The 20,264-nt window shown below is 35.7% G+C and overlaps 2 protein-coding genes across 3 annotated transcripts; both read right to left on the bottom strand.

Annotated features, from left to right (window-relative positions):
* Nucleotides 1–7,392: 7,392 nt before the first annotated feature.
* Nucleotides 7,393–10,647, bottom strand: LOC147537049 (polyol transporter 5-like). Of its 2 annotated transcripts, none has more exons than XM_086644779.1 (3): nt 9,736–10,647; nt 9,376–9,559; nt 7,393–9,247 (listed from the first exon to the last, which is right to left on the bottom strand). In XM_086644779.1, exons 2-3 carry the CDS (start codon nt 9,521–9,523, stop codon nt 7,875–7,877), a joined length of 1,521 nt encoding a protein of 506 aa, XP_086500905.1. In that variant the 5' UTR covers nt 9,524–9,559; nt 9,736–10,647; the 3' UTR covers nt 7,393–7,874. The 2 variants fall into 2 exon arrangements, with proteins under 2 accessions (XP_086500905.1, XP_086500904.1); XM_086644778.1 differs by having other exon boundaries at nt 10,517–10,641.
* A 3,554-nt stretch (nt 10,648–14,201) lies between these two features.
* On the bottom strand, nt 14,202–15,174 carry LOC147537048 (large ribosomal subunit protein eL37z-like). The gene is made up of 4 exons (XM_086639545.1): nt 15,083–15,174; nt 14,821–14,956; nt 14,617–14,718; nt 14,202–14,457 (listed from the first exon to the last, which is right to left on the bottom strand). The coding sequence occupies exons 1-4, from the start codon at nt 15,083–15,085 to the stop codon at nt 14,411–14,413; spliced, it is 288 nt and encodes a 95-aa protein (XP_086495671.1). The 5' UTR covers nt 15,086–15,174; the 3' UTR covers nt 14,202–14,410.
* Nucleotides 15,175–20,264: the final 5,090 nt, after the last annotated feature.

The following is a 20,264-nucleotide window of genomic DNA, read 5'->3' as shown; positions in this document are numbered from 1 at the left end:
GTTATCTAGGTCTCAATATCAGTAAGAGTTCATACTCTTCACAGAGAAGAAATTCGAATGTGAACTTGGTGATGCAGGTGGACAAGTTCCTCCCTCTGTTTCACCATTTTCTGCAAATTTCTTCCTTTCTAATACTTCAAAATCACTGTTTTTTTCAATCTCGGTTGATTCTGGTAAGTTGGGTCGGCAAATAGATGGAAAAGGTCGAATCTTTGGGGATAAATGATCAAACTTTTGGAAATTTTGATGGTTTGGTGGTACGAAAATTGGGTTTTGTAAAACATAAGTTACATTTTTTGGTCGACATGATCCAAATGATGAACGAAACATTCGAGAGATTTTTAGCTTAAGTTTAGACTCCATGATAGAGTTAGAGATTTAAAGGAGAGAGAAGAAGAGATTTGAAGTGCTATAGCAGTGTGTGAGATATAAATACTAAAAAAAAATTCAAAAGGACTGACATTTTATTTTATGAAGGTCTTTTACGACTTTTTCCACGTCCTGATCTGTATAATTAGAAAGGGAATTTAGCGATACCCCTTCACAACTGATGTCTAGTTCGCGATGCCCTTTTTTAATTTCTTTTTCTTTTTTGAAACCAAGCGAAACTATATTTCATTTATAAGTGATTCAATCACAAGTTACATGGATGATAATTTTTGTTTCTTTGAGAACTGCATGAGAGTTACATACGATAAATTCATTTAACTTTCGAATGTAAAGTGCCTCATGAAGGGAAAGAAATTGACCAGACACAGACTCAAATGAAAGACCTTAAAGGTCGACAAAAGATCCTGAAGATCGAGAATGAAAAGACCCTAAAGGTCGACAAAAATATAGAATTAATACTAAAATTGCTCCAACTGAGAGAACCATCGCCGCCGATGAGTGTAAATCGCATGGCCAACCACCACCATCACTGCCGAACAAGTCTTTGAGTCCTTCTGTTTAGGATTGTTACTTGATAGATCCAAAGATTCAAGAAGCTTCAAACAGCCAAATGTTGTTGTTTCAACTCCTGTTGAACCCTAGAAATCTCAAATCTCTCTTCATTTCTTCTTCTTTCACTCCATCAATTTGTTACTAAATCTTTCGAATCCTTTAACAAATTGAAAGAATCGATGTGTGGTGAGTCCAGAAACTCAATCTCAGATGGAAAACAACCTTAGAAACTATTTATTGACGGAGAACAAACTACAAAAGAAACATAAAAGGGTTCCGGCGAAGGGAGGACCCTTCGCCAGAAGAAAGAGACGTAGATCTGAGTACGGTTGAAGAGAGAGAGAGAGACGGTTATTTTTTTACAGAGAGGAAAGATGAAAGTAAAATGTTCTGACTCCTAAACTAGATCCCCTTTTTTAATTTGATACAAGGGAAACCCCTTTTTTGCACTTGAAAGTACGAAAAATAACCTACACTTATTATATTTTTATTTTCTCTCTCATTTCACTACAGCTGACATAACACTCTAACTTCAGTCTTCCTATGAATTTTTCTAATTGATTTTTATGTTCACTACTGACATAATACTCTAATTTTGGTATTTCCTAAATTTTCTATCTAATTTGTAAGTTAAATTAATACTCCGTAATTTGTCTTCTAACTTTTAAGTTTTCGTTCAATCCATGATTATGATTTATTGATTTTAAAATTTTCGATAAATGTTGTTGATAAAGTAGAAAATGATGGATAAGATAAAAAAAAAATAGGTATGAAAAATGAAGATTCATCGGCAAAACATAACGTCGAAGAGGTATGAGAGATTGAAGAAAAAAGATGAAAAAAAAAATCATAAAGATAAGGATATTTTCGTACTTTATACGGAAAAAAAAATTCACTAATATCCAATTAAAAATGGGGTCATCGCTGGTTGGACATTAGTGGTGAAGGGGTATCGCTAAATTCTCCTAATTAAAAAAATATAAGTCCTTAAAGCATGAGAGTGAAAAAGTTCATCCAATTTTAATACTTAATCCCTTACTTTGGAAGTACCCTTATAAAATTTTCTCAACAAAAAAAAAGTACCCATATAAAAAAAAGTGGATCAATATCATGCACTTTTTTTTTAAGGTATCAATATATGCACTTATTAATATGCAAGTAGTCCACCACCTTTTGTGCAGTGTTTGAACACTCCCCTCTTAATTCTATGAGTTTTTTGGATCGAGCTTCGGTGCAAGCAGTTTATCACCAAGATTTAGAATATGTAATTTAGACAATAAATAAAATAGATCTAGAGATAGATGGGCTTTCAGGCCCCCTAGATTAGGCCTTAAGGGTCTTTATATGGGCTTAAAGGCCCAAGATGTCTTCATATGGCGATTATAGTGCTCATCCAAATTCATAATGTATTACATACTTATGTTTCATGATGCATCAATGCCATCCATTTCATGTTCATGGTTTATCCTATGTAATTTAGGCAATAAATACAATATATCTAGGAATCGATGGACTTTCAAACTCCCTAGAATAAGCTTTAAGGGTCTTTATACGGCCTTTAAGGCCCAATATGCCTTAATATGGCGATTACAGTGTTCATCCAAATTCATTATGTATTACATATTTTTGTTATGATATATCAATGTCATCAAAATGTTGGTTCTTGGAGTCCAATCTAAAAAAAAAAGTAGTATATGATACTAATTAATAATAGTGTTTTTTTGTTAATTCCATTTTGGCCCCTAATTTGTGATCAACTGATCGTTTTGGCCCCATAAGTGTCTAGCATTTCGTTTTGGCTCCCAGTGGTGTTCGGCAGTTCGTTTTGGCCTCATATTCTTCTCAAGTATACCTATTTTTCTCTTGTAGCATTTATGTAATTGTTTTATTGCATTGTTGAACTTTTTTTGCTGAATCTCTTGTTTTCATTTTATCTCTCTATTTCGTCAATCTCTCTCTCTCTCTCCGAATTCTTTTTTCCTGACATTCTCTCTATTTATCTTCCCTGTTTACCACCACCATAATCTCTATTTCCTCTCATTCATCTCTTAATTCTTCTTCCAAATAAATCCCATATTAAAACAACAAACAAGTTATGTAGAATTTTCTATAAGAAATGATCTTGGATTAACAAAACAAACACGACCTAATTTGTTCACAGATAAACAAATAAATTGGGGTGGAACTTCATGATTATCATCATATAATCAAAAACCCAATCAGAGAATAAGAAATTGAAGTTTGGAGAGGTGCTTGTTTCTATTCCAACAGATTTTGCATCAAGAGTTGGATTATGTTGATTTATAACTTTAACGGTTATCTTGCACCTTCTTACAGAAAGTTAATGATTTATAAACCTATAAAAAATTAATTTGAACTTGCTTACAAATTTTTATACTATATTGATTTATAACCCTAATAATAAGTTGTTGCAGAAGTACCAGAAGTCGAACCAGATTGGTTCGGTTTATTTGAATAAAGCCATATTTCACATTTCACGGGATGCCAAGGTTTCGCCTCTCGGTAAATCGAGAACACCCAAACTCAGTGCCAACACTTTATCACTTCCACCACAATTACCAAGATCTATGCGTTCAACTCTTGCTGCAAATAGTTACTAGGATTATAACCTTCAAAAGTTGAAAACCCTAAGTGGTGGTGATATGGTGGTGGTGGTGGTGGCAATCTGTGTTGCCTTTGAGTTTAAACAGGTATGCATGCTTAACATCTGAATCGGCACGACATGGTGATGGTAGTGGTGGTGGTAGAGAGAGAGAGAGAAAGAGGGAAGGGAAAGAGAATGTTTGAGGAAGATAAAGGAAGAAGGTGAGAGAGGGAGAATGAGTGATAAAAAGAAAGAAATAATTTTTGTAAAGTAAAAAATAATAAAAGAATTACAAAAATTCCACAAGGGAAAACTGGGCATCTGATAAAAAATAGGGGCCAAAAAAAACTGTCGGATACAGTTGGAAACCAAAACGAACTGCTGGACACTTATGGTGCCAAAACTGCGAGTTGGTCACAAATTGGGGCCAAAACAGAATTAACCATTTTTATTTAATATGGATACGATCTACATTAGTCATTACATGACATTAATACATCATCAAGGTGTGATAAGCACGATAACAACCTAAGTTAAATGAGGAATGAAGGGGACCTAAAGCCCAATAACATACTAAAGAGTCCTAAAGCTTATTTATACCTGTAATAACCAAAATTCAATAACCATGGATTCCACTTCCTCTAGAATCGAACCTGTGATCTCCAGAATTTTCGAGTTTATATCAACACTATCAACCACTTGGGCAAACAAGTGTCGACACTAACAATAGTGTCGACAAAAGATTTGAGGTTATAATTTTATTTAGATACCAAAAGTAAAGAAGAACAAAGAAAAAACATTCCATTATCATCTTAGCAACATTTAGTAAGTTCAACAAAAATAAAGTAACATTTAGAGTCTTCCATTTAAAGAAGAACCCACCAAATTGGTGATTCCAACTTATTCAAGCTCTCAATCGGGTATAGGAAGAGCACTATTTAGTAAAGGCAGTGTGTTAGAAAGGTCAATTTACGTATTTGTTCTTCCTTTACCAAATTAGTTTAAGGAGGGCGTTATAAGGATCATTTAATAAATAGTGCCAAAATAGAAGGACTTTAATAAAAATTAATAATAAATCTAATATTTTATTCACTTGTAGTTTCTCTCACATAAACAACCAAAACCCTAATATCGTCATTGCTATCAACATCACCATTAGTATTAAAAAACTTGCAAAGTTTACCATCACTATAGTCTTAGTTTCGAGCTTTTAATGGTGCCTCAAGATCTCATGGATGAGGAACCAACGTTAATGAAGGAAGCAACCTACATCAAGAAAGAAGATTCCTTTGACTTAAACGTAGACATCGATTTAAACGAAACCATCGACTTAAACAAGGACATCGACTTAAACGAAGTTATCGACTTAAACAAAGACATTTATAATAAAGATAATATGTCTCATGTAAAGAAATATCATTTTCTTGTCTTCCTCTATGGTTGAACAAATGTTTTAGGGTTTTAGGTCGTTCTTTTTCGTAAAGAATTTTTGGTTGGATCGACGGAAGAGACAACAAATTTCGGTAGGGTCGGCTGAAAAAGACAACAAATTTCGGTCGTAACGGCTGAAAAAGATGACAAATTTCGATTGGGTCGATGGAATAATATAATAAATTTCGGCCGGTCCCGCTGAAAATAGTAATAAATTTCGGCTGACATGGCTGAAATTAGTCTGTTTTTTCAACCGCTCTGGCCGAATTTTTTTAAAGTTTTCAGTTGGTATTCATGAATTTTTATTTATGCTAAGCAAAATTTCTTTTATGTAAATGGCGATTATATATTTTTCGAGTTACATCCTTGTTTGTATTCTTCATTGCAATATTGATACTTGAAATCTTCAAAAGTTACTTTAATTAGTGTTAAAACCCTAAAAATCTATGGAGAAATCAAACAATAACAAGAATTATAAACTCTCTATGGAGATAGGTGTTGTGTTAGTCATCTAGGGTTTAGGTTTCTATCTCTATATCTCTCTGTTGGATAGAATCAAACAGATTTAGGGCTTTTCTCCTTTTCAGGATGTTCATCTCTCTTCTCTCTCTCTTTGATTTGATCGAAGGTTTTAGGTCGAACAGGATTCTCTCTTCTCTCTCAAAGGTTTTTAGTCGAATAGAAGGATACTCTCTTCTCTCTCTTTTGGTCCAAAATAGTTTGATGGGAGGGACCAAAGTATAAATTTGAGATATTTTAAGTAAAATGTTTATCCCTCCCTATTCTAAAAAGAGTGATCTCCCTATCTAATGCACTGCCTTTGCTAAAAAATGTTCTTCCTATACCAAAACCTTATTCTTTTCCTTTCGCTTTCTTTTGTTTCTTTGGATACTAGTAGGATTTTCTTTTATTGGTTCGATTCAAACTTGATTACCTATTTGTGACCAACTCACTGTTTTAGTCCCCATAAGTGTTTGACAGCTTGATTGGTTCTCAAGAGCAAAAAAAATTTTAATTTTGGAAGTACCGTTGGGAGCCAAAATGGAATTAAATCTCAAAAAAAATTAAAGATAGTAAAGCCACCTCATCTCTCTTTCTCTCCTCTATTTCATCACTTTTTTCCTCCACTTCATCTCTCTCGCCACCTCATCACCTTCTTTGACATAGGTCGTCGGCCAAATTTTCCAGCGACCTTCAAACTACAAAAAAAAAAAAAATCCCTTCATCGGAGAGTTTAGAGGTAGAGAGTGCCGTATAAGAAGAAGAAATAAAGAAGAGAGGGAAGAAGAAGAAGAAAAAGAAAAAGAAAAGGAGAAAAAAAGAAGAAAAAAATTTAATAGTTTGAAGGTCACTGAAGACGACCTTCGTCGTAGAAGGGTATGTGGTGGCGAGAGAGATAAGTGAAGGACTAAAGGGAGAAATGAGGTGGCTTTAATGTTTTTGAGATTTAATTTCGTTTTGGCCCAATAGGGCCCTTCCGGAAAAACTTGAAATTTTTTTGACCGTCGAAAACCAAATCGAACTGTCGGACACTTATAAAAATCAAAATGTGAGTTGGTCACAAATTGGGGTCCAAAATAGAATTAACCCTTCTATTATTTTTGAGTTTTGTTTTAGTGAAATAACAATGCCATAATCTTTGTATGAGATGTGGTTGTTGCCCAATCAAGACATAATCCTTATACTTTCAACAACAAAAAAAAAAGACATAATCCATATATACTAGTATACTACTATATCTTTTCTGTCTCATGTTAGTCTAACTTTAAACTCAAAAAAATTAATGTATATATAAGACATCTTTTAAAAGCCAGAAGGACAAAAAATTTCAACCGATATTTGATTTAGGATAAAATTGAATAATTACTTTCCAATTATTGTCACGATGATGGAAAAGATGACGGTTGTAAAGATCTACTAAATGTTATTAGATGTCTAATCTATCTTTTACTTACACAAACCTTATTATTTTGTACTTGAATGTTATAATGTTATAAATGATTTATAGAGATTACCTCGGGACGAATTTTATTCAAATTACATTAAAATAACAATAACTATAACTACATCAGGACCAATTTTCTTCATTTACATTTAATCAACAATAAATTAGAGATTTATCTAAAAGTTATGGTTCTAATCAAAGACAGACTTCACAATCCAAAAAATTTAGATGGAAAGACAAAGATAGGAAAGAGAACAAAAGCAAAATTTCACCTTGCCCATGTATTTTAGTGACTCATTAGTCATTTCTCTTAAATAAATCATGTCATCATGCATTTGTCTCCTTCTATTGAGTTTGTTGAACCACTCACTTACTTAAAAGACAAATAGCAATCAGATAAGCATTAAACATCATAACCAAACTTTGTCTCTCTTAATTTGATTTTTATACACAATTGATTCCCAATTCACTAAAAACAAAATAAAAATAAAATTCTTTTATAACATAAAATTTAGAACTTCAAAAACTGACTCTTATGCTCTCAGAGATGACAACCTGATTTGTTTAATAGAGCATCAAGAAATCTACAAGCTTCCAACCAATAACAAACACAAAATTGACCTAAAGTTCCCACTTTCCACCAAAAAAACAATTCAAATGGTATTTAGGTTCATCTTTACAAAGATTAGTCTTGACCCACTTACTATTGTACATATATACATACATGAGAAATACTTCTTTCTCTTAGAATCTTAATCAGAATTTTACTCAGAAACTGATGCTACATCCTGACTCCATGATTTCGTCAACTGTCTCCGAATATATCATTGGTTAAATAGAAACTTGAAAATCTGGATTGTTCTATCAAAAGTTAAAAGACTCTAATTCAAACTCTAAGTGATTGTAGTATTTTTCCTATAATACATATTATAGGACTCCTAAGCATACACATCATCTTTGGCCTCTTTGGCCTATGCCTTTATTCTCACTCCTTTTTGTTTTATCCTCAAAAAGTTCACCAATATCCTCCAAATTCTTACCCTTGGTTTCAGGTAAAAACACATAGAAGAAAATTGCACCAATTGCTGTTATACCCGAAAGAACAAAAAACGTCCCACCGAAAGTTATCCGTTCCGATACGGAAAGGAAACTCATGGACACTGCACCACTAACCAACCGGTTCACTGATACGGCTATACTTGACCCTTGGGCACGTAAATGGGTCGGAAATATCTCGGACGAGTAAACCCAAGTTACAGGCCCAAGCCCAATAGAGAAGAATGAAACATCAGCGCAAACAGCTACAACACATAAAGCAATTGCCCAAATGGGTTTGTGACTTGACTTTGTTAAATACATAGAGCCCAAGCCCAACCCAGCTAATGAAACTGTCATACCTATTGTTCCTAACATCAACAAAGGCCTCCTCCCGAACCTATCCAAAAATGCAGCTGAAATAAGAACAAAACTAGTTTTTGCAATACCCATAATAATTGTAACACCAACCAAATGCTTCTTTTTATGAATTCCAGCTTCTTTAAATACTTGAGGAGTATAATAAACGACAGCATCGTTACCCGAAGCTTGCATGAAAAAATTTATACCTATAGCTGCAATGAGAATCCGTCGAACTTGGCTAGTTGGTTTCCATAATAATTCTTTCCAAACACCTTCACCTTTCCATTCATTAGAACCTGAACCTGAATTCCGAGAACCAGATCTTTGTATCTCTGCTAGTCTTAAATCAGCTTCTTCTTCACCATTTGAAGTTCTTTTTAGAACTATTTTTGCTTCATCGATTCGACCTTTCATAACTAACCAACGAGGCGATTCTGGCATAGCTAAAACCCCAGCTCCAATGGCAAATGCTGGAATTGCAGCAGCTCCAAGCATAACCCTCCAATTTATGGTGGGGTTTAGACCTGCCAGAGCATAATTTGATATATAACCAAGTAGGATTCCTACATTAATGAAGACTTCCGGAAGAGAAGTGAGGAATCCTCGGGTTGAAGACGGAGAGATTTCAGCAGCATAAACGGGTGAGATCATTAGAGAATAACCAACACCAACTCCTGCAATGAATCTTCCAGCTAACAAGAAATAGTATGAAGGAGCTGCACCCATAAGTATGGATCCAATCAAGAATGTCATAGCTGCAAGAACAATTGTATATCGCCGACCGATCATATCAGATGTTTTACCAGACAATAAAGACCCGATTAGAGAACATACGTTGAGTGATCCTATCAAGATTTCGACTTGAACGGATGTGAGTTTGAAGTCCTCCCTAATGTATAGAACTGCACCACTCATCACTCCGATATCTTCGGAAAAGAACAAAACATACAAGAACTTGTAAATACATTTCATGTGGAATGGTTTTGCTCATTTGATTCGTTTTAAGACCGATAAAAGATTAAAAGGGGGAAAGAATTGAAGCTGATTAACTTACCATAACCCAAAAGAATAGAATTTGTTGAAGCCAAAAGGGCTATTGCTAACACATACTTATTCATTGTACTTCTTCTAAGAATAGCACCAGATTCTTCTCGTTGTTCTTCGGTTTCAGCTTCTATTATATCTCCTCCATTGCTTGCCATGTCTTCAAACTCGATACTCAAACGTATTTTTTGTACCTTATAACAAAGAAATCAAAAGTAAGGACTCAATAAACAGAAGTTGTCACTCGGAGGATCTAAACAAGAACATCTCTGTGAATATGGTGAGTGTTTTTCTGTGTTTGTTAATAAGAACCATGGCTGGCTAGTGAACATAACAGTAAGCAACTCTTACATACCTTGCATAAATGCACTTCAATGTAGTAAAAGTTCTTACATAAATTGTGATAGTACTACGGTTCATTCACAGATTCGTCCATTCAAGATATGGTCTTCTTGATCTTCCTCACGCTTCTTAATATCGAAGATGTCATTACGGGCAGTATTTGTTTATAGATGGTCGTACTTATTGGAAAAAAGAAAAAGGCTAAATAAGACAAACTGAAGCCAAACGGGTGTCCCCGTAGCTCGCCCATCTCAGATTGTGGCAAGTCAGGGGTTGTGGCTGGTCGAAGATTGCCAGGTCATGACGGGTCGGCACAACCCATTGTGAAACACTAACATCGCCCACAAGCATTACCGAAGATAACGATTATTTAAAGGGTATTTTAGATCAAGAGAAAGATATTGGCTATATATCACATAGAGCCATATACCAAACACAAACAAGACAACCTCTCCAAGTTTCGGTTATAAGGGTGCCTATAGTCACTTTAAGGGCGCCTATAGACTTTTGCAAATTAAGATGGTTATATAAATTTGGACCAAAATACATTATGGGCTTGGGATTCAACAATAACCTAGCACCATCTGGAGCTCACGTATGCACAACCTAGGGATCATCAATGAAGAGATATAAGCTAAATTTTCTTCCAGATCAGGAAGAGCATCAAAACCAGATCCAATCATTTTTTCAGTTTCTGATAATGCTAGAAGAATCAGCATTTCATAGCCTTGATGATCAAAAACCCAAATTCTAAAATCAAAATCTAGAAGAGAGAGAGAGAGAGTAGAGAGATAGAAGAAGAAGTATACCAGTTGTTTGATGAAATGAGAGTTGTTCTCACAGATTGGGAAAAAGAGAAAAGAGAGTTTTTTTTTTCTGTGGTTGATTCGGAAATGAAACTGATGGTTTTGTTTGTTTTGGTTTGGTTTGGTTTTGATATAGAGAGATGTCTTTTAATTAGGAAAAGCTTTTATACCTTACTACTCTAACTTTACTGTACAACGTGGCAACTATATTATCCATAACTATGAGAGAGACAAATTTTTTTTTTGATGAGAGATGAGAGAGACAATTAGAAGATATATCTATTTTAAGAAGATCTCCGCAAAAGTATGATAAGTTATAAATTCTATCTACTCTTAACAAGTCAAAATTGTTGTTGGATGAAATGTACGGAATTGATATCTTATCCGAATTTTATCTGAAAATGTTTCAAACCGAAATGCTAGGATATTGAATTATTAGAGCTCCCAAATTTAAAAATTTGAGAACCCAACCTCAACCCTATTTCACGAACAAGGGAGCTCCCGGGCTGGCTCCCCGCCTCTTAATAGTCGTTGAGCCCCAATAGTCATCCCATGTTCGAAACATATTCACCCCACTTCAATACATTTTTTCTAAAAGAAATCTCGTTCATCACAATTTGATCAAATTTTTTATGCAATGACTTCCCCAAACAATGATACTATGATAGTAGTAGGTTTCTGATTATGTTAAATATGATTCCTCAATTTGATCTAGCCAATGATGAGGTTGAAGAAACGTTTGTTGATTTTTCTTAAACGCTGATTCCCATCGTCACCACCAAGTGTTATAGTCATCTTGATGATATTGTGCTCATAAACGGTTATTTACACGTCGCGAAGGATACCATTATAGGAAATTATCAAAAAATTGTGGTACTTTTTGGAGCGAAGTTGTCGAGCAATTCAATGAACATACAAGTCAAACTCGGGTCGCGAAGGATCTTAAATGTCATTGGAGTGAGATAAATAAACCATGCTCGAAATTTTGTGGTTATTTGACCATGTTATAAAGAAACCAAAAGGTAGAGAAAACGATGATGATCGGGTAACTAGTAAAGAATTTAATTTTTATAAACTTGTGTCTTTAATTATTATTTTTCGAAATCATGATTAAATTTAATATTTGCTTTTGCACTTGAAGACTGCATACGAATGGTTTAAACAAGGTCGATGTTTCCTCATCCTCTATCTTCCCCTCTGACCTCCACCATCAACTCCGACGACCTCCGCCACAAACTCTGGTTTCTCCTCTTTCTTTACTTTTCTCTCTCTCTCTCTCTCTCTCTCTCTCTCTCTCTCTCTCTCTCTCTCTTCTCGCTTTCTAAGTTCTCACGAAGATGAGAGAGCCCCTTCTTTCTTTTCGCTTTAAATTCTCACGAAGAGGAGGGCCCCTTCGCTGGAGCTTGGAGAGAGGTAGAGAGAAAAACAAGGAGAGAAGAAAAAGAGAGAAAAACAAGGAGAGAGAAACAGAGATAAGTAGTGGTCGTCGACCGAGAGCCGGTCGGCAACCCTCTACCACGAACGTGGAAAAGGTGTGTTTGGTTCAATTTTTTTTGTGTTTTCCACCTTATACCCGAGAAACTTTTCTGGTTTCTTCAAAACATATCTTAAACAAAATAATTCGAGCGATGTTATAAAATTTCGAAAGACCATCACAAATAAATGTCAGACTTATCATAATCTTCATCAAACAAAAGAAAACCTTGTATTGACAAGAATGAATGATAGCGTATTGTAAGTACCCAACAAAAACCACTTGGGAGAAAAGCAAACAAAGAATTAAAGAATAAAGGCAAAAGTAGAAAAACTCCACCTGAGTATTGGGAGAACAAAGTAGAGGAGGACCGCGAGAGAAAGAACTAATTCAAAAACGGTATCAATACAAAGAGAAAATTAGAACCCCGCGGAGACAATATGGGCTAGACTTGATAAGCAAAACCACCAAGGAAATGATAGACAAGATATGTTTGAAAAGTTGATGGATGATTTCTTTTGAAGTTTATTAATAGTCCTAATTATCTACTCATTTCATCGAATTTAAATTGCAACTTTAGATGAGCCAATAATTTTATATATTTCGAAAACAAATTGAATTTGGGTTGAAATCCCCTCGTTTTAGAGTCTCCCTTGAAAATTCTTTTGTTGAAAAAGTCTCTTCATATTGAAAACCTGAAAGTGTCCTACAAATTTAAGGAATAGGAGCTTCGGTTGAATTTTTTTGAATTTTGCTCTTAACTAATACGGTGGATTATTAAGCTCCATAAAGGGTTGTCTGTCCCCCTCCTTAAGGCACCCTCAAGGCACGTGATCAATAATATTTCTAATAAATTGATTGAGGATGGATTTCACAATTGGTGCCTTAAGGAGGGTGCCTTAAGGAGTGGGTTGTTTCATGCAGGACGAACATTCAGTGTTTGTAGCAGCTGCAGCTTATCATATTAAGGGTCAGAATGCGGAAGAATGTGAATGTTGGGCAATCATTAAGGCGTTGCAGTGGGCCAAATTCAATAACATCCCTTGCATTCGAATTGAGAGAGATAATCTCAACATTATTCGGAGAATACGTCAGGAAGAATCGACGATCTATTGGCAATCAGAAAACCTTATACAGATCATTTACCAGCTGGCGAATGAATTAGTAAAAGTGGTATTCTCATTTATCCCGAGGGAGAGTAACACCAGGGCAGATCAGTTAGCTAAATGGAGACGAACGCATATAGGAGACTGGATGTGACTATCGGAACAGGCATATCGGGAGGCTTTTCTTTCTTTCAGTTCTTAATATTTTCTTGTTTTCTCAACAACAAAAAAAAAAAAGATTAGCTTCAGACCTTCAATAACACCGACCCACATGAATGAACCTTATATTATAGCTCGACTACAATAGCATAAGTAAATTGTAATCCCAATTTTTTTGTGTACCTAAACAATGAAAAGATACCGATTTTTCGATGAAAATATCCTCCTTTCAAATGAAGACTCGTTTAGAAACAATACCATGCTTCAAGATATATTTCTTGGGCATATATCTACTTTTACTTGTGCAGAATCCAGGCAGCGTATATTTAGAATAAAAGGGTCTCACAACATAACTTTGATCAAGGAATTGGTTATAGGTCGTTTGATTGGACCAAGTAGTAATAGCCATGTCGAGTCTGGAGATGTGTCCCTATGTCGCAACACAGTTAACAGTCATTCACACCATCTCTTGGAACTTGGAAGTCCTCCATAAATTTCTAAGTCGCGAATGGCATAATGAAACCAACACAAATACGCTTTTATAGTATCATTCCTAGTTTCTAACCAACATTTCATCTTGGTACAAGCCTATTAGGGAACCATACGAAGTAAGATGTTCCTCAGTGAGCCAACAGTTCAAAACCTAAGGGCTAAGGCTCTATAAGCACAAAAATAAAGCCTACCAACAACTTCTTGAACTAAAAGAAACCAGCATGCAATTTTCAAAGAACCCCAAACACTCAAGATCAATCTAGTATCCACATTTTTTACCTAACTAGTTTGCTCGATACTCGATGAACATACGAACCAACGCAGACACGATACCTAAAGCACATTGAGACAGAACAAGGCTCAAACAGACCACATATGACCATATAGTGTCTAATTGTTCTTTGAAAACTAGTTAGTGATCTAGATTATGTAACATCTAAAGTTATCTAACAACACATAATAAATACTTCAACTCATTGATACCATCATCAAGAATCCAATACTTCAAGTAAAGCAAAACAAATTGAAGTGTTCATCAAATAATCCATCTCGATTCTCAAAATAACAACTAATGCAAAACTTGTTAAACAAATTCATGATAACAAAAGACTAAAGCAAACTACTTGATAAAAAGTATTACTTTTTCGATATCTCCTTCAACTTCTCTTAAGTAGATGCAGATGCTCCAACTTTCCTTGGTGCAGCTTGAGTACCTAAATCAAAACGAAACATAAAACCCTAATCAAGAAATGCTCAAATCATGAATTAAACCCTACCCCTAAACACTTTACCCGATCAAGAATATGAAAATAATGAAATAAACCCTAACCCTAGAAAGTGTTTTTGTTTAAGAAAGCAAAACATTTATTTACCTTCTCTGAACCCACTCTTGAATCTGCGAGGAACATTGCGGAGGTACTGCATCCTACCAGTTCCGGTTGTCTTTCGCCTTAAAGCTTTCACACTCCAGTTATCTGTTATCCAATCGCAAGAGAAAGAATGAAAAGTTCAGAGAGAGAAATTGAATTTGAGATTGAAATCAATGAAAATGAATCAGATTGATGATGAAGATTTACATTTCCTGAGGCGAGCAGCGGGATAACCACAGGCGGCGCATCTGCTTTTCTGAAGATGGTAACTTCGACGACCACACCTCACACAGAGGGTATGGGTCTTGTTTCTTCTCTTACCGAAACTTCCTGTTCCTTTTCCCTGTTCATTCAAATCAAAGCTTTCTTCTGTTAGTAAGTTTTTCAACGAAGAAAAACTGTTAACATGACGACGGAAGGTTGATTACAGATCTAAAAGAGTAGAGACTGAGAGAGACAGAGGAGTTACCATTGCTGCAGTTGGAGATTTTCAAAACCCTAGCTTGGAAGCTTTCCCCTAAGAGTTCAGAGGAAGTGAAAATGTTGATATTTATGTAGGCTATTTAGGTTTTAGGGTTGGGCTAATCTTGAGGGGGTCCTCAAATTTGTTAAAGGCACGCACCAGCTTTATTGAAGTCAAACCAATCAAAATTAGATCATTCTACCCCATATGTGTACACACATTTTTGTCCCTCACCCCACCATTATCCCAGCTGAATCCCAGTCGGTTAAACGGGAGTTAGAGAAAGATAGTGTTGTACTTTCTCTCTTTAAAATTTGTCATCTCACATATCCTAACAGGAATTCTGTCGCGATAGTGATCAGGCAGACTACCACTCGTGTGTTTTTAGAGAAAGATAGAGTTTACATTATTTACATAGTCAAAATTAATATCCAAGTGCCAAAATAATTTACACAATTTCGAAGATTAAGCTAATCCCGAATAATCGACTGATTTCTGAAACAATGTGAGATACTCAGTCAACTGTAATACCAGAAAAGAGTTCTCAAAACCAGAGATCGATAACAATAACTAATAAGAAAATGAGGAGAGCTAGAGTTGGTTAAGCGGGCGAGTGATTAGCAAGTGGGCCCAAAGTTCAGAAATTCCATGGGCGGCGGTTATCTCTAAAAGCAAGTCCAAGCTCAGCCGGCTGAGGCCGACAATTTATTTTCGGTCTCAATCGGCGTCTCCAATCTCAGTAGGCCCTTAATTAAGGGTCGGTTGAACTCTCCAACAGACCGTTGGGGACATCCTCAACGGTCATGTTAGGGGTTGAACCCACTCATCTCCTCATTCCACTCTCATTCAACCTCAATCTCTTTCAATTTTTTCGCTCCAATCTCTTCCTATTTTTGTCTAAAATTCTCATTCAATCTTATTAATTTCGATCTTTTTCAATGGATCTCATAAATGATAACCAAATTTTTAGCCAAAGTTTTATGGAAATGTTATTTCCTAGTTACCCGTCGGCTCAATTAGGGAATGACGAAACTTTTGATTATTATTCACACGTTCCGTCGACGGTAGAGGAAACTTTTGATGATTCTTATGAGCAAGAAGTTCAAAAAAGCCGAAAGAACAACTATGACCGGGTAATTTTTCTTACTTTTAATCCCTTTATTTCTATCTATTGATTTCATAATATAAACTTAAAATAAATTTTGATTATTTCAGTTATAAAGAGAACTTGAAATGTATAAAAAAATCACAAAGGAAAAGGCTTTAGATTCCAACATGTTTACAAAATTTTGATGACACAACAAGTGGATGTCAGACATGCCAGGAGAGTCAACAACCGGAAAAGAGATTCTACTACCAATCCATCAGAGGAAAGACCAAGTGGTCGTAAGTAAGCCAAGAGTCGGGGGAAAACTCCACACACTCTACTGCTAAAAACAAAGAAGTCAGTAGTTCTTCAAAAGCTCCGAAAGAGGATTATTGGGAAAAGAGAGTCGAAAAATCCCAACAGCTACGAAGAACAATGGAAGAAGCTCTATGGGTTCAACAAGAAGCTCTACGCATTCAACAAGAAGCTCCACGGAATCAACAAGAAAACATACGAGCAGAGAGAGAATACAAGATCCAAAAAATGCAATTTACTAGAGATCAATATGGTGTTAACTTAATGATGATTGATGTCATGACTCTCGACGAAGATGGTGCACGAATGCTTAAGGCAGCGCGAGAAGCTTTTTTATCCAGTCAACCACGAGACTCAAGAAACCCCTTCTAGCTATCTTTTATTATTCTATTATTGTTTAGTCGTATTTAAGTATATTTAAATTTTTAATCAATTATTAGTCATAACCAATGTTGTTTAATCGAACTTATTAAGTAAAGTGGAAAATTTCAAATTCAAATTTTAAGACCTCAAGAGAGGCTGAGGTTAGAGTTGAATTTTTTGGGTTAAGCTGAAGTTGAAAATTTTAGGTGAGTAAATGGTTTTTAAGGACCTAAGACAGACTAAGGTTGAAGTTGTTTTAAGGACCTTGCCCCTTTAACAGTTCTTCTTAACGCTCATATTACTCAAGCATCATTTCCAAACGAACTTCCAGATAAAGAAATTATTTATAGAGAAAGAGATATGAAATGAGAGTTGCGAGAGATATGGTTCCAGAAAGATTATTCATCTTCTTCTACTTTGTTCTTTGCTAGTATCTCGGAATCAGGGTTTTACAACGAAATCGTTTCCTACATTAAAATGGCTACTGTTGGTGGGATAACGATACCCATTTTCGAGTGAAGAATATAACAATAACAACAATCACAACGACGAGAAACATGAAAAAGAAAATCACTTGTAAATCAAACTCAAGCCCTAGTTCCGATGTACCAACATATTCCCCCACCTGGAACTTACGTCGTTCAAATTAAAAATCAAATTTGCAGAATCTTACCACGGGAAAATGCTCGTCGTTTCGAAAACTATAATTGCAAGAAAAATTGCCCTAATCATTGCTATAATTGTCTCTCTTGGATCTTCATCTTCCTCACAACTTTCAGTTTCCTACTTTCCTTTACCGCCTGTGCATTCTACTTCATTTTTCGACCAAAATATCTCAAATTCACCGTCGTTAAAGTCTCAATTCAAGGATTAAACAACCTCATCAGTGATCTGTCGGAATTTGATATCGCGATCGAAATTCAAAACCCTTAAATATCAAAGTTAGTTGTCTGGGTGCTTATAGAGAACTCAGGTCCATGATATTTGACCCAAGTAAAAAAACGTCTGCTTATAACATTTCGGACAAGTGCTTTAGCATCCGCCTTATCTTATTTCTTGCTTTCTCTATTGATCTTTTACAATATTTCCAGCAGTATTCGTATTTGCTTTCTCTGTCTAGAAGCTAGAAAAGGAAAGATGCCGAAGACATAGTCGAGTGAACTAAGAAAACAACAAAAATTAGGAAAAAGCAATAAAATATATATATGGGTATGTTAATAAAAAAAGATTTACTTCTAAACCGAAAGGAAAAAAGATCTAATAATCCCACAGTATGAGTGTATACAAGTCTTTGTATTTTCTTGTATTTGTTAAGGGTATTTCTGCCCTTCTTATTCTGTATCTTTGTCTATATAATAGAAGTGTTGCCCTATATTTTAGGGCATCTTGACCATTTCATTAACATGGTATCAAGAGCCACCTAGGGTTACTCAAATTCCTCTTGTTTTCTGTGTTTTCTCCTCTTCTACCTGTCTTGTCTTGTCTTGCCTTCTTCTCTGTTTTTCATCTCTGTTTTTCTTCTCTTAAATGGCTGAATCAACTCAACACCTTTCTTCTCCTACTGTCGGTTCTACTCAAAATGTTCCCTCCTCTCTTTAATTTCCCACCCTCTCTAACATTTCCAACCTCATTTCTATCAAACTTGATAGAAACAACTACCTTCTATGGCGCCGCCAAATGCTTCCCATCTTGCGCAGTCAAGATCTCTTCAAGTTTGTTAATGGTTCATGTCCTCCTCCACCTGAGTTTTTGCCTTCCTCTCAGTCTTCCACTCCAGTGATCAACCCTGACTATGTTTTTTGGTATCGCATTGATCAAATGCTGCTTTCTTGGATCAATGCTACATTAACTGAACCCATTCTCTCTCAAGTTCTTGGCCTCTCCAACTCCCAATCTGTGTGGGAAGCTCTGGAGAGAAGTTTCTCTTCAGTAAACTCGGCTAGACTGATGAATCTTAAACTCCAGCTTCAAACCTGCAAAAAAGGTTCATCAAGTATCTCAGATTACCTTCTTTGTATCAAAAATTTGTCTGATTCTCTCTCTTCAGCTAGTCATGCTGTGTCTGATCAAGAACTTGTTCTTGTTGTTCTCTCTGGTCTAGGCCCTGAGTTTGAGTCATTTGTGACTTCGATTACTACTCGTTTAACACCTCCTTCTTATGATGAACTCTACTCTCTGCTTCTTACTCAAGAGTTTCGTCATGAACTTCTGAATACTCCTCCACCTCAACCTACTATTCTGTTTACAAACTCTTCTCCATCTCCTCGACCTCATCAGAATAATTCTCGTTACACAAGAGGAAGAGGTAGTAACAGAGGAGGAGGTCGAGGATCTTACCGTGGTTATGGTGGTCGATCAGCTAATCATCGTGGTGGTTATGGTGGGTTTTCCTCTGTTCTTGGACCCCCACCACAAAGACAAATTGTTATTTGTCAATATTGTGGACGAACTGGTCATACTGTTCGTCAATGTTTCAATCTGACTCGCTCATCTGAGATGGCTCAATCTTTTGCTGCTCTTGGACTCGATAATATCTACTCTGTCCTAACTGATATATGGACTCTGGAGCTAATAGCCACATCACTTCTGATGTTTCTTCGATTGCTTTTCGATCTGATATTGCAACTCCTGAACATGTCATGGTTGGGAATGGTCACACTTCCACAGTAGCTGGTTCAGGTAATATATATCTTCCTCATCATAAATTCATTCTTAAAAATGTTCTTCTTGTGCCTGATTTTAAAAAGAACCTTATCTCCATTTCTCGTCTTCTTCAAGACCATAATCGTTTCATTGTGTTCCATCGTTCTGGTTTTGTGTAAAGGAAATCCCAACAGGGAGGACCCTGCTCGCCGGAACGATATCTGATGGTCTCTTTCGTCTCTTCAATGTTCCTGCCAAGGCAACTTCTCAAGCTTTAGTAACCAAAGTGACGGCTCAAGGATCTCGTACCAGTCCTCAAATCTGGCACAAGAGACTTGCTCATCCACATCTTAGAAATTTTAATTTTATTATCTCCAAGTTTAGCTTACCTTTAACAAAATCTGTAATCAAATCGAATCTTTGTGAAGATTGTGTTAATGCTAAACATCATTCTCTCCCTTTTGCCTCTATTATTCATCATACTTCTTCTCCTCTTGAAATGCTTCATGCTGATTTATGGAGACCAGCTCCAGTAATGTCGTCTACTGGAAATCGATATGTGTTGTTGATTATTGATGATTATACTCGGTATACTTGGATATTTTTCCTAAAACAAAAATCAGAAGTAACAAACATATTCAAAAACTTTAAAACATTAGTAGAAAATCAATTTTCAACAAAAATCAAAATGTTTCAGTCAGATGGAGGGGGTGAGTTTGTCAACAATCAGCTTTCTCAGTTGTTTGCTGCCTCTGGCATAATTCATCGTCGTTCCTGTCT

Source organism: Eschscholzia californica, unplaced genomic scaffold (genome assembly GCF_041429995.1).
Source record: "Eschscholzia californica isolate CP2 unplaced genomic scaffold, dmEscCali1.0.p SCAF_5, whole genome shotgun sequence".
Classification (NCBI taxonomy): Eukaryota; Viridiplantae; Streptophyta; class Magnoliopsida; order Ranunculales; family Papaveraceae; genus Eschscholzia; species Eschscholzia californica.
The sequence above is the reverse complement of the archived record's forward strand: the minus strand, read 5'-3'. Positions and strand labels throughout refer to the sequence as shown.

Bases quoted from the DNA above. Each gene is read 5' to 3' on its own strand.
- LOC147537049 (XM_086644779.1), bottom strand. From the start codon at position 9,523: ATGGCAAGCAATGGAGGAGATATAATAGAAGCTGAAACCGAAGAACAA. The intron at 9,248-9,375 runs GTAAGTTAATCA...TCTTTTCCGAAG, and splicing joins TTCTATTCTTTTGGGTTATG to ATATCGGAGTGATGAGTGGT.
- LOC147537048 (XM_086639545.1), bottom strand. The intron at 14,719-14,820 runs GTAAATCTTCAT...ATTGGATAACAG, and splicing joins CGCTGCTCGCCTCAGGAAAT to ATAACTGGAGTGTGAAAGCT. The intron at 14,458-14,616 runs GTAAATAAATGT...GTTTTGATTTAG, and splicing joins CAAGAGTGGGTTCAGAGAAG to GTACTCAAGCTGCACCAAGG.